Genomic DNA, 25128 nt, shown 5'->3' with positions numbered 1-25128 from the left:
ACCTGTCCTTGTTGTTACTGTGACAACCTGGCCTTGTTGTTACTGTGACAACCTGTCCTTGTTGTTACTGTGACAACCTGTCCTTGTTGTTACTGTGACAACCTGTCCTTGTTATTACTGTAGGTGTGACTTACCTGGATTCATCCAAATGATGTTATTACTGGTATTGTTTCCACTTATCGTATCTAGACAGGCTGCCATTTTAACATTTACAATAGATATGTTTTCTGCTTTTGGCTGTTGTGTGCTCTGACCTCCACTCACTGTATATTTAGTAAGTCTACTGTACTGATACATCCTTTGGGTAAAGAAATGACTGCTGTAGGAAGGGATTTTCCCTGATGGTTTGTGTGGAAGCACCTCTGTGAAGCAGCTCTGTGAAGAAGCTCTGTGAAGCACCTCTGTGAAGCACCTCTGTGAAGCATCTCTGTGAAGCACCTCTGTGAAGCACCTCTGTGAAGAAGCTCTGTGAAGAAGCTCTGTGAAGCAGCTCTGTGAGGCACCTCTGTGAAGCAGCTCTGTGAAGCACCTCTGTGAAGCAGCTCTGTGAAGCACCTCTGTGAAGCACCTCTGTGAAGAAGCTCTGTGAAGAAGCTCTGTGAAGAAGCTCTGTGAAGCAGCTCTGTGAAGAAGCTATTTGTGAAAGATCGTAATGGTACATGATCCAAGTCATTGCAGCCTGATGATTAATTATTGAATCATTTTATAGCGATCCCTAATGAAATGAAATGCATTAACTGGCCTTCACTAGATGTTTTTATGCTCTGTGAAGAGAGGCTGTAACATGTAGTTTAGACAAGAGATATGCCAGAGACAGTCCTGCCTGTGAAGAGAGGCTCTAGCATGTAGTTTAGACAAGAGATATGCCAGAGACAGTCCTGCCTGTGAAGAGAGGCTCTAGCATGTAGTTTAGACAAGAGATATGCCAGAGACAGTCCTGCCTGTGAAGAGAGGCTCTAGCATGTAGTTTAGACAAGAGATATGCCAGAGACAGTCCTGCCTGTGAAGAGAGGCTCTAGCATGTAGTTTAGACAAGAGATATGACAGAGACAGTCCTGCCTGTGCTGTTTATCTCTGTCATGTCCTTACCTACGTCTTCCTTCTAGTGACAGGATTCAGCGGTGGATCTGTGATGCTGATGTACTGAATCCTCTCTGCACTCTCTCCTCTTCTCTCCTTTGCTACATTGTCTGATAATGTGTTTTCACTGACACCTTTTCTCTCCTCCTCCTCAGGGCTAAGTCGGTCTGTTCCATGAGTGACTTCCAGCGTCTGATGGACAGCTCTCCATTCCTGCCTGACAGGGGTCGTCATGGTGACCGTGGCCGTGACGACGTGACTCCGCCGCTGTCACCCGACGACCTGAAGTACATTGAGGAGTTCAACAGTAAGGGTTGGGACTTCCCTGTCCCTGGCCCATCCCCGACACCAGGCCACCACACCCCTACAGCCATGGAGGCCTGGGCAGAACGGCCCGCTTCAGGTACTGAATTTTGCTCATGGGTTTAACGCTGTCGGTTTTTACCATCACCATTTACATTTTTTATTTACATTTTTTATTTTTTCAATACAAAACATACACATGCAAATGACAACATCACACAAACATTCACAGCATCACCCCTACCCAGAACCACCTGCTCCCCCCCCCCCCCATCTCCAGCGCATCACTCTCCTCCACATGGCCTCAAACTGCAGCTCTCCGTGGCCCAAGCACTTTCAACATTTAGATAATAAAGCATTTAACCTTCCCGTTGTCTTAACGACGGCGGATTGGTTGATTTCCAGTTGTTTTTTTTCAAGATGATTGACGATAAAAGTGTCGTCCAACCCGTCAGGTATCTCACTGCTCCCTCATATGTCGTGTCGAGAAATCTGCAGATAGACGGATTAAAAAGTACATTTACGTTGTAATACTTTCTGACTGACAACTTTCTAACTCCGCCCATAACTGTATGACATCATAACATTCCCAGGAGGTATGGATTATTGAGTTAGTTTCAACTTTCTAACTCCGCCCATAACTTTATGACATCATTACATTCCCAGAAGGCCTGGATTATTGAGTTAGTTTCAACTTTCTAACTCCGCCCATAACTTTATGACATCATAACATTCCCAGAAGGCCTGGATTATTGAGTTAGTTTCAACTTTCTAACTCCGCCCATAACTTTATGACATCATAACATTCCCAGAAGGTATGGATTATTGAGTTAGTTTCAACTTTCTAACTCCGCCCATAACTTTATGACATCATAACATTCCCAGAAGGTATGGATTATTGAGTTAGTTTCAACTTTCTAACTCCGTCCATAACTTTATGACATCATAACATTCCCAGGAGGTATGGATTATTGAGTTAGTTTCAACTTTCTAACTCCGCCCATAACTTTATGACATCGTAACATTCCCAGAAGGCATGGATTATTGAGTTAGTTTCAACTTTCTAACTCCGCCCATAACTTTATGACATCATAACATTCCCAGAAGGCCTGGATTATTGAGTTAGTTTCAACTTTCTAACTCCGCCCATAACTTTATGACATCATAACATTCCCAGAAGGCCTGGATTATTGAGTTAGTTTCAACTTTCTAACTCCGCCCATAACTTTATGACATCATAACATTCCCAGAAGGCCTGGATTATTGAGTTAGTTTCAACTTTCTAACTCCGCCCATAACTTTATGACATCGTAACATTCCCAGAAGGCATGGATTATTGAGTTAGTTTCAACTTTCTAACTCCGCCCATAACTTTATGACATCATAACATTCCCAGAAGGCCTGGATTATTGAGTTAGTTTCAACTTTCTAACTCCGCCCATAACTTTATGACATCATAACATTCCCAGAAGGCCTGGATTATTGAGTTAGTTTCAACTTTCTAACTCCGCCCATAACTTTATGACATCATAACATTCCCAGAAGGCCTGGATTATTGAGTTAGTTTCAACTTTCTAACTCCGCCCATAACTTTATGACATCATAACATTCCCAGAAGGCCTGGATTATTGAGTTAGTTTCAACTTTCTAACTCCGCCCATAACTTTATGACATCATAACATTCCCAGAAGGCCTGGATTATTGAGTTAGTTTCAACTTTCTAACTCCGCCCATAACTTTATGACATCATAACATTCCCAGAAGGCCTGGATTATTGAGTTAGTTTCAACTTTCTAACTACTGGATTAAGCGTAGATTTTACGTTAACTGTAATTTAGTTAGTTATGATCCAACTGTCCCTCCGTCTTGTGACAATATCAGTTCTTTGTAAGTCTTGGTTCCAGTAGTTTATATTTATTTCTAATATAATTTGATGTCAAAAAGATTTCAAATCAAAAGATGTCTTGATATGAAACATTTAAATTGTTCCAAAGGGCTGTGTTTTAAGCGAGGGATATTGGTTCTCCGAGAATCCTTTTCAGAGCTGTATTAGTTAGAATTCTAGTTCTAATCATTCCACATTCTCTCTCTGACTCCCAGAACCATTCCAGCCGGCCTCGTGGTTCCTAACCACCAGCGCCACTTTGACCACCAATACCCAATCCAGCCACGAGCCCCCCTGCCCACCACACTGCCAGCGCTCCCCACTCAGGGGAAACGGGGGTAACATAGGAGGGGGAGCAGGGGTCCACGTCTCCCACAGCCCCACCCGATCCCCCGGGCCCTCCGATCAAGACTACCTGTACCCCAAAGGAACTAAGGGGCAAGGGGGTGGGGGTGTTGGTGAGGCAGGGGGTGCCTCCGGGATTGGGGGGGTAGGAGGTCCAGACGAGGTGTTTGGTGATGGTAGGTGGCCTCCTTCCTGTCATAAGGAGTTATTAGAGGGTGGGGGGGGGGTTGGGGGTCCCATCCCCACGGTGGGGTACGCGTCGTCTCTGGAGCTGCAGCTGTCACGGAACCTCAGTGATGACATGAAGGAGGTGGCCTTCTCCGTTAGGAACTACCGCTCTGGCACCTCGGACCACCTGGAGCAACAGAGACAGGTCTGTTGACGTTGTATCTGTTGTTGTTGTCTAGCTGTTCATCCATCTAGTCTGTTGTCTAGCTGTTCATCCATCTAGTCTGTTGTCTAGCTGTTCATCCATCTAGTCTGTTGTCTAGCTGTTCATCCATCTAGTCTGTTGTTCATCCATCTAGTCTGTTGTTCATCCATCTAGTCTGTTGTTCATCCATCTAGTCTGTTGTTCATCCATCTAGTCTGTTGTTCATCCATCTAGTCTGTTGTCTAGCTGTTCATCCATCTAGTCTGTTGTTCATCCATCTAGTCTGTTGTTCATCCATCTAGTCTGTTGTTCATCCATCTAGTCTATTGTTCATCCATCTAGTCTGTTGTTCATCCATCTAGTCTGTTGTCTAGCTGTTCATCCATCTAGTATGTTGTTCATCCATCTAGTCTGTTGTTCATCCATCTAGTCTGTTGTCTAGCTGTTCATCCGTCTAGCTGTTCATCCATCTAGTCTGTTGTTCATCCATCTAGTCTGTTGTTCATCCATCTAGTCTGTTGTTCATCCATCTAGTCTATTGTTCATCCATCTAGTCTGTTGTTCATCCATCTAGTCTGTTGTTCATCCATCTAGTCTGTTGTTCATCCATCTAGTCTGTTGTTCATCCATCTAGTCTGTTGTTCATCCATCTAGTCTGTTGTTCATCCATCTAGTCTGTTGTTCATCCATCTAGTCTGTTGTCTAGCTGTTCATCCATCTAGTATGTTGTTCATCCATCTAGTCTGTTGTCTAGTTGTTCATCCATCTAGTCTGTTGTTCATCCATCTAGTCTGTTGTCTAGCTGTTCATCCATCTAGTCTGTTGTTCATCCATCTAGTCTGTTGTCTAGCTGTTCATCCATCTAGTATGTTGTTCATCCATCTAGTCTGTTGTTCATCCATCTAGTCTGTTGTCTAGCTGTTCATCCGTCTAGCTGTTCATCCATCTAGTCTGTTGTTCATCCATCTAGTCTGTTGTTCATCCATCTAGTCTGTTGTTCATCCATCTAGTCTGTTGTTCATCCATCTAGTCTGTTGTCTAGCTGTTCATCCATCTAGTCTGTTGTTCATCCATCTAGTCTGTTGTTCATCCATCTAGTCTGTTGTTCATCCATCTAGTCTGTTGTTCATCCATCTAGTCTGTTGTTCATCCATCTAGTCTGTTGTTCATCCATCTAGTCTGTTGTCTAGCTGTTCATCCATCTAGTCTGTTGTTCATCCATCTAGTCTGTTGTTCATCCATCTAGTCTGTTGTTCATCCATCTAGTCTGTTGTTCATCCATCTAGTCTGTTGTCTAGCTGTTCATCCGTCTAGTCTGTTGTCTAGCTGTTCATCCATCTAGTCTGTTGTTCATCCATCTAGTCTGTTGTTCATCCATCTAGTCTGTTGTTCATCCATCTAGTCTGTTGTTCATCCGTCTAGTCTGTTGTTCATCCATCTAGTCTGTTGTCTAGCTGTTCATCCATCTAGTATGTTGTTCATCCATCTAGTCTGTTGTTCATCCATCTAGTCTGTTGTTCATCCATCTAGTATGTTGTTCATCCATCTAGTCTATTGTTCATCCATCTAGTCTGTTGTTCATCCGTCTAGTCTGTTGTTCATCCATCTAGTCTGTTGTTCATCCATCTAGTCTGTTGTTCATCCATCTAGTCTGTTGTTCATCCATCTAGTCTGTTGTTCATCCATCTAGTCTGTTGTTCATCCATCTAGTCTGTTGTTCATCCATCTAGTCTGTTGTTCATCCATCTAGTCTGTTGTCTAGCTGTTCATCCATCTAGTATGTTGTTCATCCATCTAGTCTGTTGTCTAGTTGTTCATCCATCTAGTCTGTTGTTCATCCATCTAGTCTGTTGTCTAGCTGTTCATCCATCTAGTCTGTTGTTCATCCATCTAGTCTGTTGTCTAGCTGTTCATCCATCTAGTCTGTTGTTCATCCATCTAGTCTGTTGTTCATCCATCTAGTCTGTTGTCTAGCTGTTCATCCATCTAGTCTGTTGTTCATCCATCTAGTCTGTTGTTCATCCATCTAGTCTGTTGTTCATCCATCTAGTCTGTTGTTCATCCATCTAGTCTGTTGTCTAGCTGTTCATCCGTCTAGTCTGTTGTCTAGCTGTTCATCCATCTAGTCTGTTGTTCATCCATCTAGTCTGTTGTTCATCCATCTAGTCTGTTGTTCATCCATCTAGTCTGTTGTCTAGCTGTTCATCCGTCTAGTCTGTTGTCTAGCTGTTCATCCATCTAGTCTGTTGTTCATCCATCTAGTCTGTTGTTCATCCATCTAGTCTGTTGTTCATCCATCTAGTCTGTTGTTCATCCATCTAGTCTGTTGTTCATCCGTCTAGTCTGTTGTTCATCCGTCTAGTCTGTTGTTCATCCATCTAGTCTGTTGTCTAGCTGTTCATCCATCTAGTCTGTTGTTCATCCATCTAGTCTGTTGTTCATCCATCTAGTCTGTTGTTCATCCATCTAGTCTGTTGTTCATCCATCTAGTCTGTTGTTCATCCGTCTAGTCTGTTGTTCATCCATCTAGTCTGTTGTTCATCCATCTAGTCTGTTGTTCATCCATCTAGTCTGTTGTTCATCCATCTAGTCTGTTGTTCATCCATCTAGTATGTTGTTCATCCGTCTAGTCTGTTGTTCATCCATCTAGTCTGTTGTTCATCCATCTAGTCTGTTGTTCATCCATCTAGTCTGTTGTTCATCCATCTAGTCTGTTGTTCATCCATCTAGTCTGTTGTTCATCCATCTAGTCTGTTGTCTAGCTGTTCATCCATCTAGTCTGTTGTTCATCCATCTAGTCTGTTGTTCATCCATCTTGTCTGTTGTTCATCCATCTAGTCTGTTGTCTAGCTGTTCATCCATCTAGTCTGTTGTCTAGTTGTTCATCCATCTAGTCTGTTGTTCATCCATCTAGTCTGTTGTCTAGCTGTTCATCCGTCTAGTCTGTTGTCTAGCTGTTCATCCATCTAGTCTGTTGTTCATCCATCTAGTCTGTTGTTCATCCATCTAGTCTGTTGTTCATCCGTCTAGTCTGTTGTTCATCCATCTAGTCTGTTGTTCATCCATCTAGTCTGTTGTTCATCCATCTAGTCTGTTGTTCATCCATCTAGTCTGTTGTCTAGCTGTTCATCCATCTAGTCTGTTGTTCATCCATCTAGTCTGTTGTTCATCCATCTAGTCTGTTGTTCATCCATCTAGTCTGTTGTTCATCCATCTAGTCTGTTGTTCATCCATCTAGTCTGTTGTTCATCCATCTAGTCTGTTGTTCATCCATCTAGTCTGTTGTTCATCCATCTAGTCTGTTGTCTAGCTGTTCATCCATCTAGTCTGTTGTTCATCCATCTAGTCTGTTGTTCATCCATCTATTCTGTTGTTCATCCATCTAGTCTGTTGTTCATCCGTCTAGTCTGTTGTTCATCCGTCTAGTCTGTTGTTCATCCATCTAGTCTGTTGTTCATCCATCTAGTCTGTTGTTCATCCATCTAGTCTGTTGTTCATCCATCTAGTCTGTTGTTCATCCATCTAGTCTGTTGTTCATCCATCTAGTCTGTTGTCTAGCTGTTCAGCCATCTAGTCTGTTGTTCATCCATCTAGTCTGTTGTTCATCCATCTAGTCTGTTGTTCATCCATCTAGTCTGTTGTTCATCCATCTAGTCTGTTGTCTAGCTGTTCATCCGTCTAGTCTGTTGTCTAGCTGTTCATCCATCTAGTCTGTTGTTCATCCATCTAGTCTGTTGTTCATCCATCTAGTCTGTTGTTCATCCATCTAGTCTGTTGTTCATCCATCTAGTCTGTTGTTCATCCATCTAGTCTGTTGTTCATCCATCTAGTCTGTTGTCTAGCTGTTCATCCATCTAGTCTGTTGTTCATCCATCTAGTCTGTTGTTCATCCATCTAGTCTGTTGTTCATCCATCTAGTCTGTTGTTCATCCATCTAGTCTGTTGTTCATCCATCTAGTCTGTTGTTCATCCATCTAGTCTGTTGTTCATCCATCTAGTCTGTTGTTCATCCATCTAGTCTGTTGTCTAGCTGTTCATCCATCTAGTCTGTTGTTCATCCATCTAGTCTGTTGTCTAGCTGTTCATCCATCTAGTCTGTTGTTCATCCATCTAGTCTGTTGTCTAGCTGTTCATCCATCTAGTATGTTGTTCATCCATCTAGTCTGTTGTCTAGCTGTTCATCCATCTAGTATGTTGTTCATCCATCTAGTCTGTTGTCTAGCTGTTCATCCATCTAGTCTGTTGTTCATCCATCTAGTCTGTTGTTCATCCATCTAGTCTGTTGTCTAGCTGTTCATCCATCTAGTCTGTTGTTCATCCATCTAGTCTGTTGTTCATCCATCTAGTCTGTTGTTCATCCATCTAGTCTGTTGTCTAGCTGTTCATCCATCTAGTCTGTTGTTCATCCATCTAGTCTGTTGTCTAGCTGTTCATCCATCTAGTATGTTGTTCATCCATCTAGTCTGTTGTCTAGCTGTTCATCCATCTAGTCTGTTGTTCATCCATCTAGTCTGTTGTTCATCCATCTAGTCTGTTGTTCATCCATCTAGTCTGTTGTTCATCCATCTAGTCTGTTGTTCATCCATCTAGTCTGTTGTTCATCCATCTAGTCTGTTGTTCATCCATCTAGTCTGTTGTCTAGCTGTTCATCCATCTAGTCTGTTGTTCATCCATCTAGTCTGTTGTTCATCCATCTAGTATGTTGTTCATCCATCTAGTCTGTTGTCTAGCTGTTCATCCATCTAGTCTGTTGTTCATCCATCTAGTCTGTTGTCTAGCTGTTCATCCATCTAGTCTGTTGTTCATCCATCTAGTCTATTGTTCATCCATCTAGTCTGTTGTCTAGTTGTTCATCCATCTAGTCTGTTGTTCATCCATCTAGTCTGTTGTTCATCCATCTAGTCTGTTGTTCATCCATCTAGTCTGTTGTTCATCCATCTAGTCTGTTGTTCATCCATCTAGTCTGTTGTCTAGCTGTTCATCCATCTAGTCTGTTGTTCATCCATCTAGTCTGTTGTTCATCCATCTAGTCTGTTGTCTAGCTGTTCATCCATCTAGTCTGTTGTCTAGCTGTTCATCCATCTAGTATGTTGTTCATCCATCTAGTCTGTTGTCTAGTTGTTCATCCATCTAGTCTGTTGTTCATCCATCTAGTCTGTTGTCTAGCTGTTCATCCATCTAGTCTGTTGTTCATCCATCTAGTCTGTTGTTCATCCATCTAGTCTGTTGTTCATCCATCTAGTCTGTTGTTCATCCATCTAGTCTGTTGTTCATCCATCTAGTCTGTTGTTCATCCATCTAGTCTGTTGTTCATCCATCTAGTCTGTTGTCTAGCTGTTCATCCATCTAGTATGTTGTTCATCCATCTAGTCTGTTGTCTAGTTGTTCATCCATCTAGTCTGTTGTCTAGCTGTTCATCCATCTAGTCTGTTGTTCATCCATCTAGTATGTTGTTCATCCATCTAGTCTGTTGTCTAGTTGTTCATCCATCTAGTCTGTTGTCTAGCTGTTCATCCATCTAGCATGTTGTTCATCCATCTAGCATGTTGTTCATCCATCTAGCCTGCTGTCTAGCTGTTCGTCTCTGTGAGGTTTCTACAGTATACTGTCTAGCTGTTCATCTCTGTGAGGTTTCTACAGTATACTGTCTAGCTGTTCGTCTCTGTGAGGCTTCTACAGTATACTGTCTAGCTGTTCGTCTCTGTGAGGTTTCTACAGTATACTGTCTAGCTGTTCGTCTCTGTGAGGTTTCTACAGTATACTGTCTAGCTGTTCATCTCTGTGAGGTTTCTACAGTATACTGTCTAGCTGTTCGTCTCTGTGAGGTTTCTACAGTATACTGTCTAGCTGTTCATCTCTATGAGGTTTCTACTGTCTTTCAGGTTTGGGGATCCTCTTCTCACTTAGACTTTTCACTTGTTTGTTTAATTGACTCCACAGCTCCGAGATATGGCGTGTCAGACAAATGGTTTCACCACTCGGGGAACCCAGACCACTCAGACCATCAGCGTGGGGTTACAGACAGACATCCTCCGCACCCTCACCAGCTCCCCTCACCGCTGCCTCACCCCTAAAGGAGGCTCCACCCCTATCTCCTCCCCCTCCAGAAACATCCGTAAGATACAGTACTCCCCTGTAGTCCAGTCCAAGTTCGAGCGTCCATGTTGTTCTCCTAAGTACGGCTCCCCTAAGCTCCAGAGGAAGCTGTCAACATCATCGAAGGCTGACCTCCAAGGTGGGGCCTCAAGCTCCACGGCCGGCCCCAGGGCCCCTACCCCTACCACCCCCCAGAAGGGTGCCTCTGAGTCGGCCTGGGCTCGCTCCACCACCACCAGGGACTCTCCGGTCCACACCACCATCAACGACGGCCTGTCTTGTCTCTTCAACATCATAGACCACAGCCCCGTGGCCTACGAACCCCCGCAGTGCAAATTCACCAAGTCCCCCAGCCGCTCCCGCCCCACCCCCCTTGACCCCTCACCTCCTGGTGAACCCGGTCTACCCCCCTCAGACCTCAAAGACCCAAGATACCTTGGAGCTGTCCAGGAGTTTCTGAGGAATGTCCGCGGGCGTTCTCCCAGCCCGGTGCAGCTGATAGTAGAGACCCAGGGAGGGCCGGGGGGAACAGGGGGGGAGAGGACACCGGAGGTGCTCAGTATACGCCAGGACCTGTCTGCCCCGCCTGGATACACCCTAGCAGAGAACGCAGCCCGTCTGCTGAACAAGAAGCTGTTGGAACAGAGCTTCAGGGAGGAGAAGAGACTGGGGTCTGGTGGGTCCTCAGCCCAGGGACAGGGAGGCTACACGAGAGAGGGGCGACAGGCGGAGGGAGACAGGAACCAGTCGGGGTGTTTGGAGGTAAATAATAACACCTACTGCGTTTATTGCTTAGTGTTTATTAGGCTCACTTTTAGGTCACCTGTTGGTCACCTGTTGGTCACCTGTTGGACATGTTCTTTCCTAGAGTCCTAGAAATGGATAATTAAAACCTACATAAACACTAACTAGGATTTTTTTTAAATTACTTTTAAAATGTGTTCTTATTGACCTAAATGCTGGTGTTTTAGTCTAAACACTATCACTCTACTAATTGGATTGGTTGTTTATATTTGTTGTTAGTTTATTAGCCCACCCATTGGGCTACAGACCCAGACAAGCAATATTTTGACCAAAACAAACCCAATTTAGGAAATAATCATTTTTAAAAAATCATATAACTCCGTGCTGGTATTTTCTTGTCTGATCAAAAAGCATTGACTGACACTATAGTAGTGTTTTATATTGAATAACTTTTTTCCACATACAGTATTTTACTGTATTCTATTGTATTCTACAGTATTTTACTGTATTCTATTGTATTTTACAGTATTTTACTGTATTATATTGTATTCTACAGTATTTTACTGTATTCTATTGTATTCTACAGTATTTTACTGTATTCTATTGTATTATACAGTATTTTACTGTATTCTATTATATTGTACTGTATTTTACTGCATTATATTGTATTCCAAAGTATTTTAAGGCATTCTATTGTATTCTACAGTATTTTCCGTATTCTACTGTATTCTACTGTATTCTATTGTATTCTACAGTATTCTATTGTATTTTCCCCTAGTTCAGTATATACTATTGTGCTTCTTTGTTTCTTCTCTATACTGGAAAGGGCTGATCTGACTCCTTTTGACTCCTATCACTCTGCTTCAGCCACCACCCATTCAGTTGGACACTGTTAGTATTGTAGTTGCCGTGACCATAAGTTTGGCATTGCCGTGACCATAAGGAGTAGGGCTGACCCGATAGTACTGAGGGTTTCAAACCCTGGCTGTCTGTTCTAACCTAACGTAGCAGGTTTTTTTTAGAGGAAAAGGAAGCTAGGTTGAAATTGCTGTATCCCTGGAAACTGGATACATCCGGTTGTTGTCAACTTCACTTAGGGTGATCTTGCCCCAAGCAATGTGTTGAAAAAACATGAATATAACATTTTGGTTGAAATTCTTTAAGTGATTCCAGTATCAGTACACCATTAGAAAAGATCTGCGCAAAAAGTAGGTTAAAAGCTATATAACATTATGATAATAGTGTATGTTTAAAGTGAATGAAAACATTACAGTGAAGCACTCATTTCTATTCCTACTGTACATACACTGAGTGTACAAAACATTAAGAACACCTTCCTAATATTGAGTTGCACCTACTAACATACCCCGTTCAAAGGGACTTACAGGGCATTCGGAAAGTATTCAGACCCCTTGACTTTTTAGTTAAGTTAGTCATGTTCTAAAATTTATTATAAATGTTAAAAAATCCTCCTCATCAATCTACACACAATACCCCATAATGACATCACAATACCCCATAACGACATCACAATACCCCAAAATGACATCACAATACCCCATAATGACATCACAATACCCCATAATGACATCACAATACCCCATAATGACATCACAATACCCCAAAATGATATCACAATACCCCATAATGACATCACAATACCCCATAATGACATCACAATACCCCATAACGACATCACAATACCCCAAAATGACATCACAATACCCCATAATGACATCACAATACCCCATGATGACATCACAATACCCCATATTGTGGGGAGTTTCTCCCATTCTTCTCTGCAGATCTTCTCAAGCTCTGTCAGGTTGGATGGGGAGCATCGCTGGACAGCTATTTTCAGGTCTCCCAAGAGATTCATCAAGGACATTCAGAGACTTGTCCCGAAGCCACTCCTGTGTTGTCTTGGCTGTGTGCTTAGGGTCCTTCGCCCCAGTCTGAGGTCCCGAGTGCTCAAGAGCAGGTTTTCATCAAGTATCTCTATGTACTTTGCTCTGTTCATCTCTCCCTCGATCCTGACTAGTCTCCCAGTCCCAACCGCTGAATAACAGCCCACAACATGATGCTGCCACCACCATGCTTCACTGTAGGGATGGTGCCAGATTTCCTCCAGATGTAATCTTGGTTTCGTCAGACCAGAGAATCTTGTTTCTCATGGTCTGAGAGTCCTTTAGTTGCCTTTTGGCAAACTCCAAGCGGGCTGTCATGTGCCTTTTACTGAGGAGTGGCTTCTGTCTGGCCACTCTACCATAAAGGCCTGATTGATGGAGTGCTGCTGAGATGGTTGTCCTCCTGGAAGGTTCACCCATCTTCACAGAGGAACTCTGGAGCTCTGTCAGAGTGACCATCAGGTTCTTGGTCACCTCCCTGACCAAGGCCCTTCTTCCCCAATTGTTCAGTTTGGCCGGGTGGCCAGCTCTAGGAAGAGTCTTGGTGGTTTCAAACTTCTTCCATTTAAGAATGGTGGAGGCCACTGTGTTATTGGGAACTTTCAATGCTGCAGAAATGTTTTGGTACCCTTCCCCAGATCTGTGCCTCGACACAATCCTGTCTCTGAGCTCTACGGACAATTCCTTCGACTTCATGGCTTGGTTTTTGCTCTGACACACACTGTCAACTGTGAGACCTTATATAGACAGGTGTGTGCCTTTCCAAATCTTGTCCAATCAATTGAATTTACCACAGGTGGACTCCAATCAAGTTGTAGAATCAGGTCAATGATGATCAATGGAAACAAGATGCACCTGAGCTCAATGTTGAGTCTCATAGCAAAGGGTCTGAATACTTAAATGAGATATTTCTGTTTTTATTTGTAATACATTTGCAATAAATTTGGAAAAAAATCGGCTTTCAATTTGTCATTATCGGGTATTGTGATGTCATTATCGGGTATTGTGATGTCATTATCGGGTATTGTGATGTCATTATCGGGTATTGTGTGTAGATTGATGAGGAATTTGTTTTTTACATTCAATTTTAGAATAAGGATGTAACGTAACAAAATGTGGAAAAAGTCAAGGGGTCTGAATACTTTCCGAATGAATATTTTGTCTTTCCCATTCATCCTCTGAATGGTACACATACACAATCCATGTCTCAATTGCCTCAAGGTTTAAAAATCCTTCTTTAACTGGTCTCCTCCCCTTCATCTACACTGACTTTAAAGTGGATTGGAACAGGTGACGTCAATAAGAGATCACAGCTTTCACCTGGATTCACCCGGTCAGTCAATGTCAAGCCTGACCTGTCAATCACAAATCTGTAGATGTTTTTACTCTCTTAATGACCACATATAGACTGGATATTACAGGACTATGTTGTTAGACTGGATATTACAGGACTATGTTGTTAGACTGGATATTACAAGACTATGTTGTTAGACTGGATATTACAGGACTATGTTGTTAGACTGGATATTACAAGACTATGTTGTTAGACTGGATATTACAAGACTATGTTGTTAGACTGGATATTACAGGACTATGTTGTTAGACTGGACAGGACTGGGGTAGTGTAGTTGTTAGATTGAATATTACAAGACTATGTTGTTAGACTGGATATTACAGGACTATGTTGTTAGACTGGATATTACAAGACTATGTTGTTAGACTGGATATTACAAGACTATGTTGTTAGACTGGATATTACAGGACTATGTTGTTAGACTGGATATTACAGGACTGGGGTAGTGTAGTTGTTAGACTGGATATTACAGGACTATGTTGTTAGACTGGATATTACAGGACTATGTTGTTAGACTGGATATTACAGGACTGGGGTAGTGTAGTTGTTAGACTGGATATTACAGGACTATGTTGTTAGACTGGATATTACAGGACTATGTTGTTAGACTGGATATTACAGGACTATGTTGTTAGACTGGATATTACAGGACTATGTTGTTAGACTGGATATTACAAGACTATGTTGTTAGACTGGATATTACAAGACTATGTTGTTAGACTGGATATTACAGGACTATGTTGTTAGACTGGATATTACAAGACTATGTTGTTAGACTGGATATTACAGGACTATGTTGTTAGACTGGACAGGACTGGGGTAGTGTAGTTGTTAGATTGGATATTACAAGACTATGTTGTTAGACTGGATATTACAGGACTATGTTGTTAGACTGGATATTACAGGACTATGTTGTTAGACTGGATATTACAGGACTATGTTGTTAGACTGGATATTACAAGACTATGTTGTTAGATTGGATATTACAGGACTATGTTGTTAGACTGGATATTACAAGACTATGTTGTTAGACTGGATATTACAGGACTATGTTGTTAGACTGGACAGGACTGGGGTAGTGTAGTTGTTAGATTGGATATTACAAGACTATGTTGTTAGACTGGATATTACAGGACTATGTTGTTAGACTGGACAGGACTGGGGTAGTGTAGTTGTTAGATTGGATATTACAAGACAATGTTGTTAGACTGGATATTACAGGACTATGTTGTTAGACTGGATATTACAGGACTATGTTGTTAGACTGGATATTACAAGACTATGTTGTTAGACTGGATATTACAGGACTATGTTGTTAGACTGGACAGGACTGGGGTAGTGTAGTTGTTAGATTGGATATTACAAGACTATGTTGTTAGACTGGATATTACAGGACTATGTTGTTAGACTGGATATTACAGGACTATGTTGTTAGACTGGATATTACAAGACTATGTTGTTAGACTGGATATTACAGGACTATGTTGTTAGACTGGACAGGACTGGGGTAGTGTAGTTGTTAGATTGGATATTACAAGACTATGTTGTTAGACTGGATATTACAGGACTATGTTGTTAGACTGGATATTACAGGACTATGTTGTTAGACTGGATATTACAGGACTATGTTGTTAGACTGGATATTACAAGACTATGTTGTTAGACTGGATATTACAGGACTATGTTGTTAGACTGGATATTACAGGACTATGTTGTTAGACTGGATATTACAGGACTATGTTGTTAGACTGGATATTACAGGACTGGGGTAGTGTAGTTGTTAGATTGGATATTACAAGACTATGTTGTTAGACTGAATATTACAAGACTATGTTGTTAGACTGGATATTACAGGACTATGTTGTTAGACTGGATATTACAGGACTATGTTGTTAGACTGGATATTACAGGACTATGTTGTTAGACTGGATATTACAGGACTGGGGTAGTGTAGTTGTTAGACTGGATATTACAGGACTATGTTGTTAGACTGGACAGGACTTGGGTAGTGTAGTTGTTAGACTGGATATTACATGGGTTGTGATACAATATACAGCATGTTATAGTGTAGTCATAGCGTTTATTGTGTGTTGTGTACTCTACATAGCGTGTATTGTGTGTTGTGTACTCTACATAGCGTTTATTGTGTATGATAACAACCATGTTATCTCTTAACACTAACCCGGAAGCTTACAAGAAATCCCGCTAAGCCCTGCGACAAACCATCAAACAGGCAAAGCACCAATACAGGACTAAGATTGAATCCTACTACACCGGCTCCGACGCTCGTCGGATGTGGCAGGGCTTGCAAACTATTACAGACTACAAAGGGAAGCACAGCCGCGAGCTGCCCAGTGACACGAGCCTACCAGACGAGCTAAAACACTTCTATGCTCGCTTTGAGGCAAACAACACTGAAGCATGCACGAGAGCATCAGCTGTTCTGGACGACTGTGTGATCACGCTCTGCGTAGCCGACGTGAGTAAGACCTTTAAACAGGTCAACATTCACAAGGCTGCGGGGCCAGATGGATTACCAGGACGTGTGCTCCGGGCATGCGCTGACCAACTGGCAGGTGTTTTCACTGACCTTTTCAACATTTCCCTGATTGAGTCTGTAATACCAACATGCTTCAAGCAGACCACCATAGTCCCTGTGCCCAAGAACACAAAGGCAACCTGCCTAAATGACTACAGACCCGTAGCACTCACGTCCGTAGCCATGAAGTGCTTTGAAAGGCTGGTCATGGCTCACATCACCATTGCACTCCACACTGCCCTTTCCCTGGGACTAAACACCTCCCTCTGCAACTGGATCCTGGACTTCCTGATGGGCCGCCCCCAGGTGGTGAGGGTAGGTAACAACACATCTGCCACGCTGATCCTCATCACTGGAGCTCCCCAGGGGTGTGTGCTCAGTCCCCTCCTGTACTCCCTGTTCACCCACGACTGCATGGCCAGGCACGACTCCAACACCTTCAATAAGTTTGCAGACGACACAACAGTGGTAGGCATGATCACCGACAAAGACGATACAGCCTATAGGGAGGAAGTCAGTGACCTGGTCGGGTGGTGCCAGAATAACAACCTATCCCTCAACGTAACCAAGACTTAGGAGATGATTGTGGACTACAGGAAAAGGAGGACTGAGCACGCCCCCTTTCTCATCGACGGGGCTGTAGTGGAGCAGGTTGAGAGCTTCAAGTTCCTTGGTGTCCACATCAACAACAAACTAGAATGGTCCAAACACACCAAGACAGTCGTGAAGAGGGCACGACAAAGCCTATTCCCCCTCAGGAAACTAAAAAGATTTGTCATGGGTCCTGAGATCCTCAAAAGTTTCTACAGCTTTAACATCGAGAGCATCCTGCCTGACTGGTTGCATCACTGCCTGGTATGGCAATTGCTCGGCCTCGGACCGCAAGGCACTACAGAGGGTAGTGCGTACAGCCCAGTACATCACTGGGGCAAAGCTGCCTGCCATCCAGGACCTCAGGCGGTGTCCAGGCGGTGTCAGAGGAAGGCCCTAATAATTGTCAAAGACCCCAGCCACTCCAGTCATAGACTGTTCTCTCATGGCAAATGGTACCGGAGTGCCAAGTCTAGGAAAAAAAGGCTTCTCAACAGTTTTTACCCCCAAGCCATAAGACTCCTGAACAGCCAATCAAATGGCTACCTGGACTATTTGCATTGTGTCCCGCCACCCCCAACCCCTCTTTTACTCTGCTGCTACTCTCTGACAAATACACTTAGGTTTGATTTGACATGGGTTGTGACGCAGGCAAGATGAAAGTAGGTAAATTCAGAAATATGGAAAATATCAATGAGAAATAAATCATCTGAATGTGAGGACCCTTTTTATCCCCTCAGATCTACTGTAGCCTGTATTAACAGGGATGTGACTACATTACTGACTTACTGTAGCCTGTATTAACGGGGATGTGACTACAGTACTGATTTACTGTAGCCTGTATTAACAGTGATGTGACTACAGTACTGATTTACTGTAGCATGTATTAACAGGGATGTGACTACAGTACTGATTTACTGTAGCCTGTATTAACAGGGATGTGACTACAGTACTGATTTACTGTAGCCTGTATTAACAGTGATGTGACTACAGTACTGATTTACTGTAGCCTGTATTAACAGGGATGTGACTACAGTACTGATTTACTGTAGCCTGTATTAACAGGGATGTGACTACAGTACTGATTTACTGTAGCCTGTATTAACAGGGATGTGACTACAGTACTGATTTACTGTAGCCTGTATTAACAGTGATGTGACTACAGTACTGATTTACTGCAGTCTGTATATGGAATGTAGAAAGTAGACTTGTTCCTGCGTGTCTGTTTGCTGCTGTGAGGTCACTGACCTTCTTATCGTCTACATTGATCCTCTACCGTTGATCCACCAGCTTTATCCTGTGTCCCTGTTTCCCTCTCTCTCTCTCTTTCTCTCTCTCTCTCTCTCTTTCTTTCTCTCTCCTCTCTTTCTCTCTCCTCTCTCTCTCTTTCTCTCTCCTCTCTTTCTCTCTCCTCTCTTTCTCTCTCTCTCTCTTTCTCTTTCTCTCTCTCCTCTCTCTCTATAACTCCCTTACCTCTCTCACTTTCTTCTCTCTATCACTCCCTCTCTCTCCTCTATTTCTCTCTCCTCTCTCTCTTTCCCTCCCTCCCTCCCCCCTCTCTTTCTCTCTCCTCTCTCTCTTTCCCTCCCTCCCTCCCTCCCTCCCTCCCTCCCTCCCTCCCTCCCTCCCTCCCTCCCTCTCTTTCTCTCTCTCTCTCTCTCTCTCTCTCTCTCTCTCTCTCTCTCTCTCTCTCTCTCTCCTCTCTTTCTCCCCTCCCCCTCCCCTCCCTCCCCGCTCCCTCCCTCCCTCCCACCCTCCCCCCCCTCCCTCTCCTCCGTTCTGTCTATACCCTCTGCTGATTCTAGAACCACTCTGTCTTGTTATCTGCTCCCTGGGGACTCTAACCCTGCTTGTCCCTGAGTGATGTAAGTTCTCGTTTACTTCCTGGTTCTCTGACCTATAACCTCACGGACTGGGGTTCACAGGGTTACCATGGACCCCTCCTCACCTCACCCCCGTCCCCATCAGCCAATCACAGCATGCCTCACAGGTCGACAACGTCGGTGGAGTCAGTGGTGTCGTAGCTGTGTTAATCATCATAACATCTGTCTGTGTAGATGTCTGCATGGTCTAATATGGGTATTTAATATGTAACGATTCATATTCACAAATCAACTCTAGTGACCCAAAGAGTCATCCGTTTTCTGGTCATATCTGCCTGTATACTGTACGTCTCTCAGGTGTGTTCTGCTGTAGAAGAACCAGTACTAAAAGGTTTTGGTGATGTGAAGTCTATTATACTGTATATAAAATGTAGATGAGCTGATTTCAAATTAAAAAAAAGAAGCCATCTTGTAGATGTGAAAACCCGCATCAAACCCCTGAGGGTGGCACAGAGAGAGATGACTCTTGGATCCATACACACCACAACAACAACAACAACAACAACAACAACGGTTGATGGTAGACTATCAAATATATAGTATATTATATAAAAAGTTTAACATATAGAAAGAAAGAAAGTCACACACTCTTTGCTCCCAAACATTGAATGGGTAATGTTATATTAAATAGCGTTTCGGGACACTGTCTTCTTCAGGGTTTCCTGATTTATTTCTACAGGTTACTTTACGTTTGTCAAAAACATTTTGGGGAGTGCGTCAGTTTCTTTCTTTTACTAGACTATCTAACATCCAGTAACACGGTTTCTAACACGGCTTCTGCTCTGTCTGTGACTGATGTTTGAGCCCTACTGTTCCTTCCTCTCTCTCTCTCTCTCTCTCTTTCTCTCTCTCTCTTTCTCTCTTCCCCTCTCTCTCTCTCTCTCTTCCCCTCTCTCTCTTCCCCTCTCTCTCTCTCTCTCTCTCTCTCTCTTCCCCTCTCTCTTTCTCTCTCTCTCTTCCCCTCTCTCTTCCCCTCTCTTTCTCTCTTCCCCTCTCTCTCTTCCCCTCTCTTTCTCTCTCTCTCTCTCGCTCTCTCTCTCGCTCTCTCTCTTCCTCTCTCTCTTCCTCTCTCTCTCTCTCTCTCTCTCTCTCTCTCTCTCTATCTCTTCCTCTTTCCCTCTCTCCCTCTCTTCCCTTCTTCCTCCACAGTTCTCTCACCATCCCTCCTTCTCTCACACTAACAACCTGTCTAAGCTCGTTGACGAAGACAGCTCTTTAAACAATGTGCGTGCGTGTGATCGTGTGTTCTCACGGTCGTGGGAACTTGTGTGATGTCTGCTTGTGTTTCAAATGAACCGAATCTTCCAGTTGGGTCATTAACACGGTCGCATGCTTAGCGCGGTCTGAGTCGATGTGGTGAAAACTCGAAAGCAACATTGTGTGTGTCAACATGCTGTTTTCACTGTGTAATCTGGTCAAACCTCTTGTACACTTACATGGTGCATGCTGGGTCATTTTGGATGTTTTGTAATATCATTACCTGGTAATTACATACCTGTTATAACATGCTAATTAAAGTAGACACATAGTAACATATTCCTGTTCTATACTTCCTTTCTATCCTTCTGTCCATCCTTTCATATGTGAAGGCAATCATATTACTTTATATATTATGATATTATTAGTTAAACTACACTTTCCCACACTCCCTCCATCCTGGTTTTCTGTCTCCAGCCCTGATCACCGTTCACCTCCACCTGTTTCCTCACCCTGTAGTTCCTCCACCTGTTTCATCACCCTGTAGTTCCTCCACCTGTTTCATCACCCTGTAGTTCCTCCACCTGTTTCATCACACTGTAGTTCCTCCACCTGTTTCCTCACCCTGTAGTTCCTCCACCTGTTTCATCACACTGTAGTTCCTCCACCTGTTTCATCACACTGTAGTTCCTCCACCTGTTTCATCCCACTCTAGTTCCTCCACCTGTTTCATCACCCTGTAGTTCCTCCACCTGTTTCATCACACTGTAGTTCCTCCACCTGTTTCATCACCCTGTAGTTCCTCCACCTGTTTCATCACCCTGTAGTTCCTCCACCTGTTTCATCACCCTGTAGTTCCTCCACCTGTTTCATCACACTCTAGTTCCTCCACCTGTTTCATCACACTCTAGTTCCTCCACCTGTTTCATCACCCTGTAGTTCCTCCACCTGTTTCATCACACTCTAGTTCCTCCACCTGTTTCATCACACTCTAGTTCCTCCACCTGTTTCATCACCCTGTAGTTCCTCCACCTGTTTCATCACAATGTAGTTCCTCCACCTGTTTCATCACCCTGTAGTTCCTCCCACCTGTTTCATCACCCTGTAGTTCTCCACCTGTTTCATCACCCTGTAGTTCCTCCACCTGTTTCATCACCCTGTAGTTCCTCCACCTGTTTCATCACCCTGTAGTTCCTCCACCTGTTTCATCACAATGTAGTTCCTCCACCTGTTTCATCACCCTGTAGTTCCTCCACCTGTTTCATCACAATGTAGTTCCTCCACCTGTTTCATCACCCTGTAGTTCCTCCACCTGTTTCATCACACTGTAGTTCCTCCACATGGTGTTTCTTCACCCTGTAGTTCCTCCACCTCTTTCATCCCACTGTAGTTCCTCCACCTGTTTCATCACACTGTAGTTCCTCCACCTGTTTCATCACACTGTAGTTCCTCCACCTGTTTCATCACCCTGTAGTTCCTCCACCTGTTTCATCACACTGTAGTTCCTCCACCTGTTTCCTCACCCTGTAGTTCCTCCACCTGTTTCATCCCACTGTAGTTCCTCCACCTGTTTCATCCCACTGTAGTTCCTCCACCTGTTTCATAACACTGTAGTTCCTCCACCTGTTTCGTCACCCTGTAGTTCCTCCACCTGTTTCGTCACCCTGTAGTTCCTCCACCTGTTTCACCACCCTGTAGTTCCTCCACCTGTTTCATCACCCTGTAGTTCCTCCACCTGTTTCATCACCCTGTAGTTCTTCCACATGGTGTTTCATCACCCTGTAGTTCCTCCACCTGTTTCATCACACTGTAGTTCCTCCACATGGTGTTTCATCACCCTGTAGTTCCTCCACTTGTTTCCTCACCCTGTAGTTCCTCCACCTGTTTCATCCCACTGTAGTTCCTCCACCTGTTTCCTCACCCTGTAGTTCCTCCACCTGTTTCATCCCACTGTAGTTCCTCCACCTGTTTCATCCCACTGTAGTTCCTCCACCTGTTTCATCACACTGTAGTTCCTCCACCTGTTTCATCACACTGTAGTTCCTCCACCTGTTTCATCACACTGTAATTCCTCCACCTGTTTCATCACCCTGTAGTTCCTCCACCTGTTTCATCACACTGTAGTTCCTCCACCTGTTTCATCACACTGTAGTTCCTCCACCTGTTTCATCACACTGTAGTTCCTCCACCTGTTTCATCACACTGTAGTTCCTCCACCTGTTTCATCACACTGTAGTTCCTCCACATGGTGTTTCATCACACTGTTGTTCCTCCACCTGTTTCATCACCCTGTAGTTCCTCCACCTGTTTCATCACCCTGTAGTTCCTCCACCTGTTTCATCACCCTGTAGGTCCTACACCTGTTTCATCACCCTGTAGTTCCTCCACCTGTTTCATCACCCTGTAGTTCCTCCACCTGTTTCATCACCCTGTAGTTTCTCCACCTGTTTCATCACCCTGTAGTTCCTCCACCTGTTTCATCACCCTGTAGTTCCTCCACCTGTTTCATCACCCTGTAGTTCCTCCACCTGTTTCATCACCCTGTAGTTCCCCCACCTGTTTCATCACACTGTAGTTCCTCCACCTGTTTCATCACACTGTAGTTCCTCCACCTGTTTCATCACACTGTAGTTCCTCCACCTGTTTCATCACACTGTAGTTCCTCCACCTGTTTCATCACACTGTAATTCCTCCACCTGTTTCATCACCCTGTAGTTCCTCCACCTGTTTCATCACACTGTAGTTCCTCCACCTGTTTCATCACACTGTAGTTCCTCCACCTGTTTCATCACACTGTAGTTCCTCCACCTGTTTCATCACACTGTAGTTCCTCCACCTGTTTCATCACCCTGTAGTTCCTCCACCTGTTTCATCACACTGTAGTTCCTCCACCTGTTTCATCACACTGTAGTTCCTCCACCTGTTTCATCACACTGTAGTTCCTCCACCTGTTTCATCACACTGTAGTTCCTCCACCTGTTTCATCACCCGGTAGTTCCTCCACCTGTTTCATCACACTGTAGTTCCTCCACCTGTTTCATCACCCTGTAGTTCCTCCACCTGTTTCATCACACTGTAGTTCCTCTACTTGTTTCATCACCCTGTAGTTCCTCCACCTGTTTCATCCCACTGTAGTTCCTCCACCTGTTTCATCACCCTGTAGTTCCTCCACCTGTTTCATCCCACTGTAGTTCCTCCACCTGTTTCATCCCACTGTAGTTCCTCCACCTGTTTCATCACCCTGTAGTTCCTCCACCTGTTTCATCACCCTGTAGTTCCTCCACCTGTTTCATCCCACTGTAGTTCCTCCACCTGTTTCATCACCCTGTAGTTCCTCCACCTGTTTCATCACCCTGTAGTTCCTCCACCTGTTTCATCACACTGTAGTTCCTCCACCTGTTTCATCACACTGTAGTTCCTCCACCTGTTTCATCCCACTGTAGTTCCTCCACCTGTTTCATCCCACTCTAGTTCCTCCACCTGTTTCATCATACTGTAGTTCCTCCACATGGTGTTTTATCACCCTGTAGTTCCTCCACCTGTTTCATCACACTGTAGTTCCTCCACCTGTTTCATCACACTGTAGTTCCTCCACATGGTGTTTCATCACCCTGTAGTTCCTCCACCTGTTTCATCACCCTGTAGTTCCTCCACCTGTTTCATCACCCTGTAGTTCCTCCACCTGTTTCATCACCCTGTAGTTCCTCCACCTGTTTCATCACCCTGTAGTTCCTCCACCTGTTTCATCACCCTGTAGTTCCTCCACCTGTTTCATCACCCTGTAGTTCCCCCACCTGTTTCATCACCCTGTAGTTCCTCCACCTGTTTCATCACCCTGTAGTTCCTCCACCTGTTTCATCACACTGTAGTTCCTCCACCTGTTTCATCACACTGTAGTTCCTCCACCTGTTTCATCACACTGTAATTCCTCCACCTGTTTCATCACCCTGTAGTTCCTCCACCTGTTTCATCACACTGTAGTTCCTCCACCTGTTTCATCACACTGTAGTTCCTCCACCTGTTTCATCACACTGTAGTTCCTCCACCTGTTTCATCACACTGTAGTTCCTCCACCTGTTTCATCACCCTGTAGTTCCTCCACCTGTTTCATCACACTGTAGTTCCTCCACCTGTTTCATCACACTGTAGTTCCTCCACCTGTTTCATCACACTGTAGTTCCTCCACCTGTTTCATCACACTGTAGTTCCTCCACCTGTTTCATCACCCGGTAGTTCCTCCACCTGTTTCATCACACTGTATTTCCTCCACCTGTTTCATCACCCTGTAGTTCCTCCACCTGTTTCATCACACTGTAGTTCCTCTACTTGTTTCATCACCCTGTAGTTCCTCCACCTGTTTCATCCCACTGTAGTTCCTCCACCTGTTTCATCACCCTGTAGTTCCTCCACCTGTTTCATCCCACTGTAGTTCCTCCACCTGTTTCATCCCACTGTAGTTCCTCCACCTGTTTCATCACCCTGTAGTTCCTCCACCTGTTTCATCACCCTGTAGTTCCTCCACCTGTTTCATCCCACTCTAGTTCCTCCACCTGTTTCATCACCCTGTAGTTCCTCCACCTGTTTCATCACCCTGTAGTTCCTCCACCTGTTTCATCACCCTGTAGTTCCTCCACCTGTTTCATCACCCTGTAGTTTCTCCACCTGTTTCATCACCCTGTAGTTCCTCCACCTGTTTCATCACCCTGTAGTTCCTCCACCTGTTTCATCACCCTTTAGTTCCTCCACCTGGTGTTTCACCTCCTGGTAGACCTATACTCTGGTCATTGTTTGTTTTCCGGTTTTAGTCAAACTTGCTTTTGTTCATACTTCT

The 25128-nt window shown here is 44.0% G+C and overlaps 1 protein-coding gene across 2 annotated transcripts in view; it reads left to right on the top strand.

Moving 5' to 3' along the window:
- LOC110508256 (microtubule cross-linking factor 1-like) overlaps positions 1-25128 on the top strand; it is a 129782-nt gene that overhangs the window by 102254 nt on the left and 2400 nt on the right. Inside the window, exons 14-17 of one of the 2 annotated variants that reach the window (XM_036966545.1) lie at positions 1236-1483; positions 3484-3986; positions 9927-10844; positions 19023-19082. In XM_036966545.1, coding sequence (XP_036822440.1) covers positions 1236-1483; positions 3484-3986; positions 9927-10844; positions 19023-19061 — 1708 coding nt within the window. In that variant the 3' untranslated portion in view covers positions 19062-19082. The remainder of the gene's footprint in view (positions 1-1235; positions 1484-3483; positions 3987-9926; positions 10845-19022; positions 19083-25128) is intronic. The other variant, XM_036966544.1, reaches the window with a different exon arrangement.

Source organism: Oncorhynchus mykiss, chromosome 28 (genome assembly GCF_013265735.2).
Source record: "Oncorhynchus mykiss isolate Arlee chromosome 28, USDA_OmykA_1.1, whole genome shotgun sequence".
NCBI lineage: Eukaryota > Metazoa > Chordata > Actinopteri > Salmoniformes > Salmonidae > Oncorhynchus > Oncorhynchus mykiss.
The sequence above is the reverse complement of the archived record's forward strand: the minus strand, read 5'-3'. Positions and strand labels throughout refer to the sequence as shown.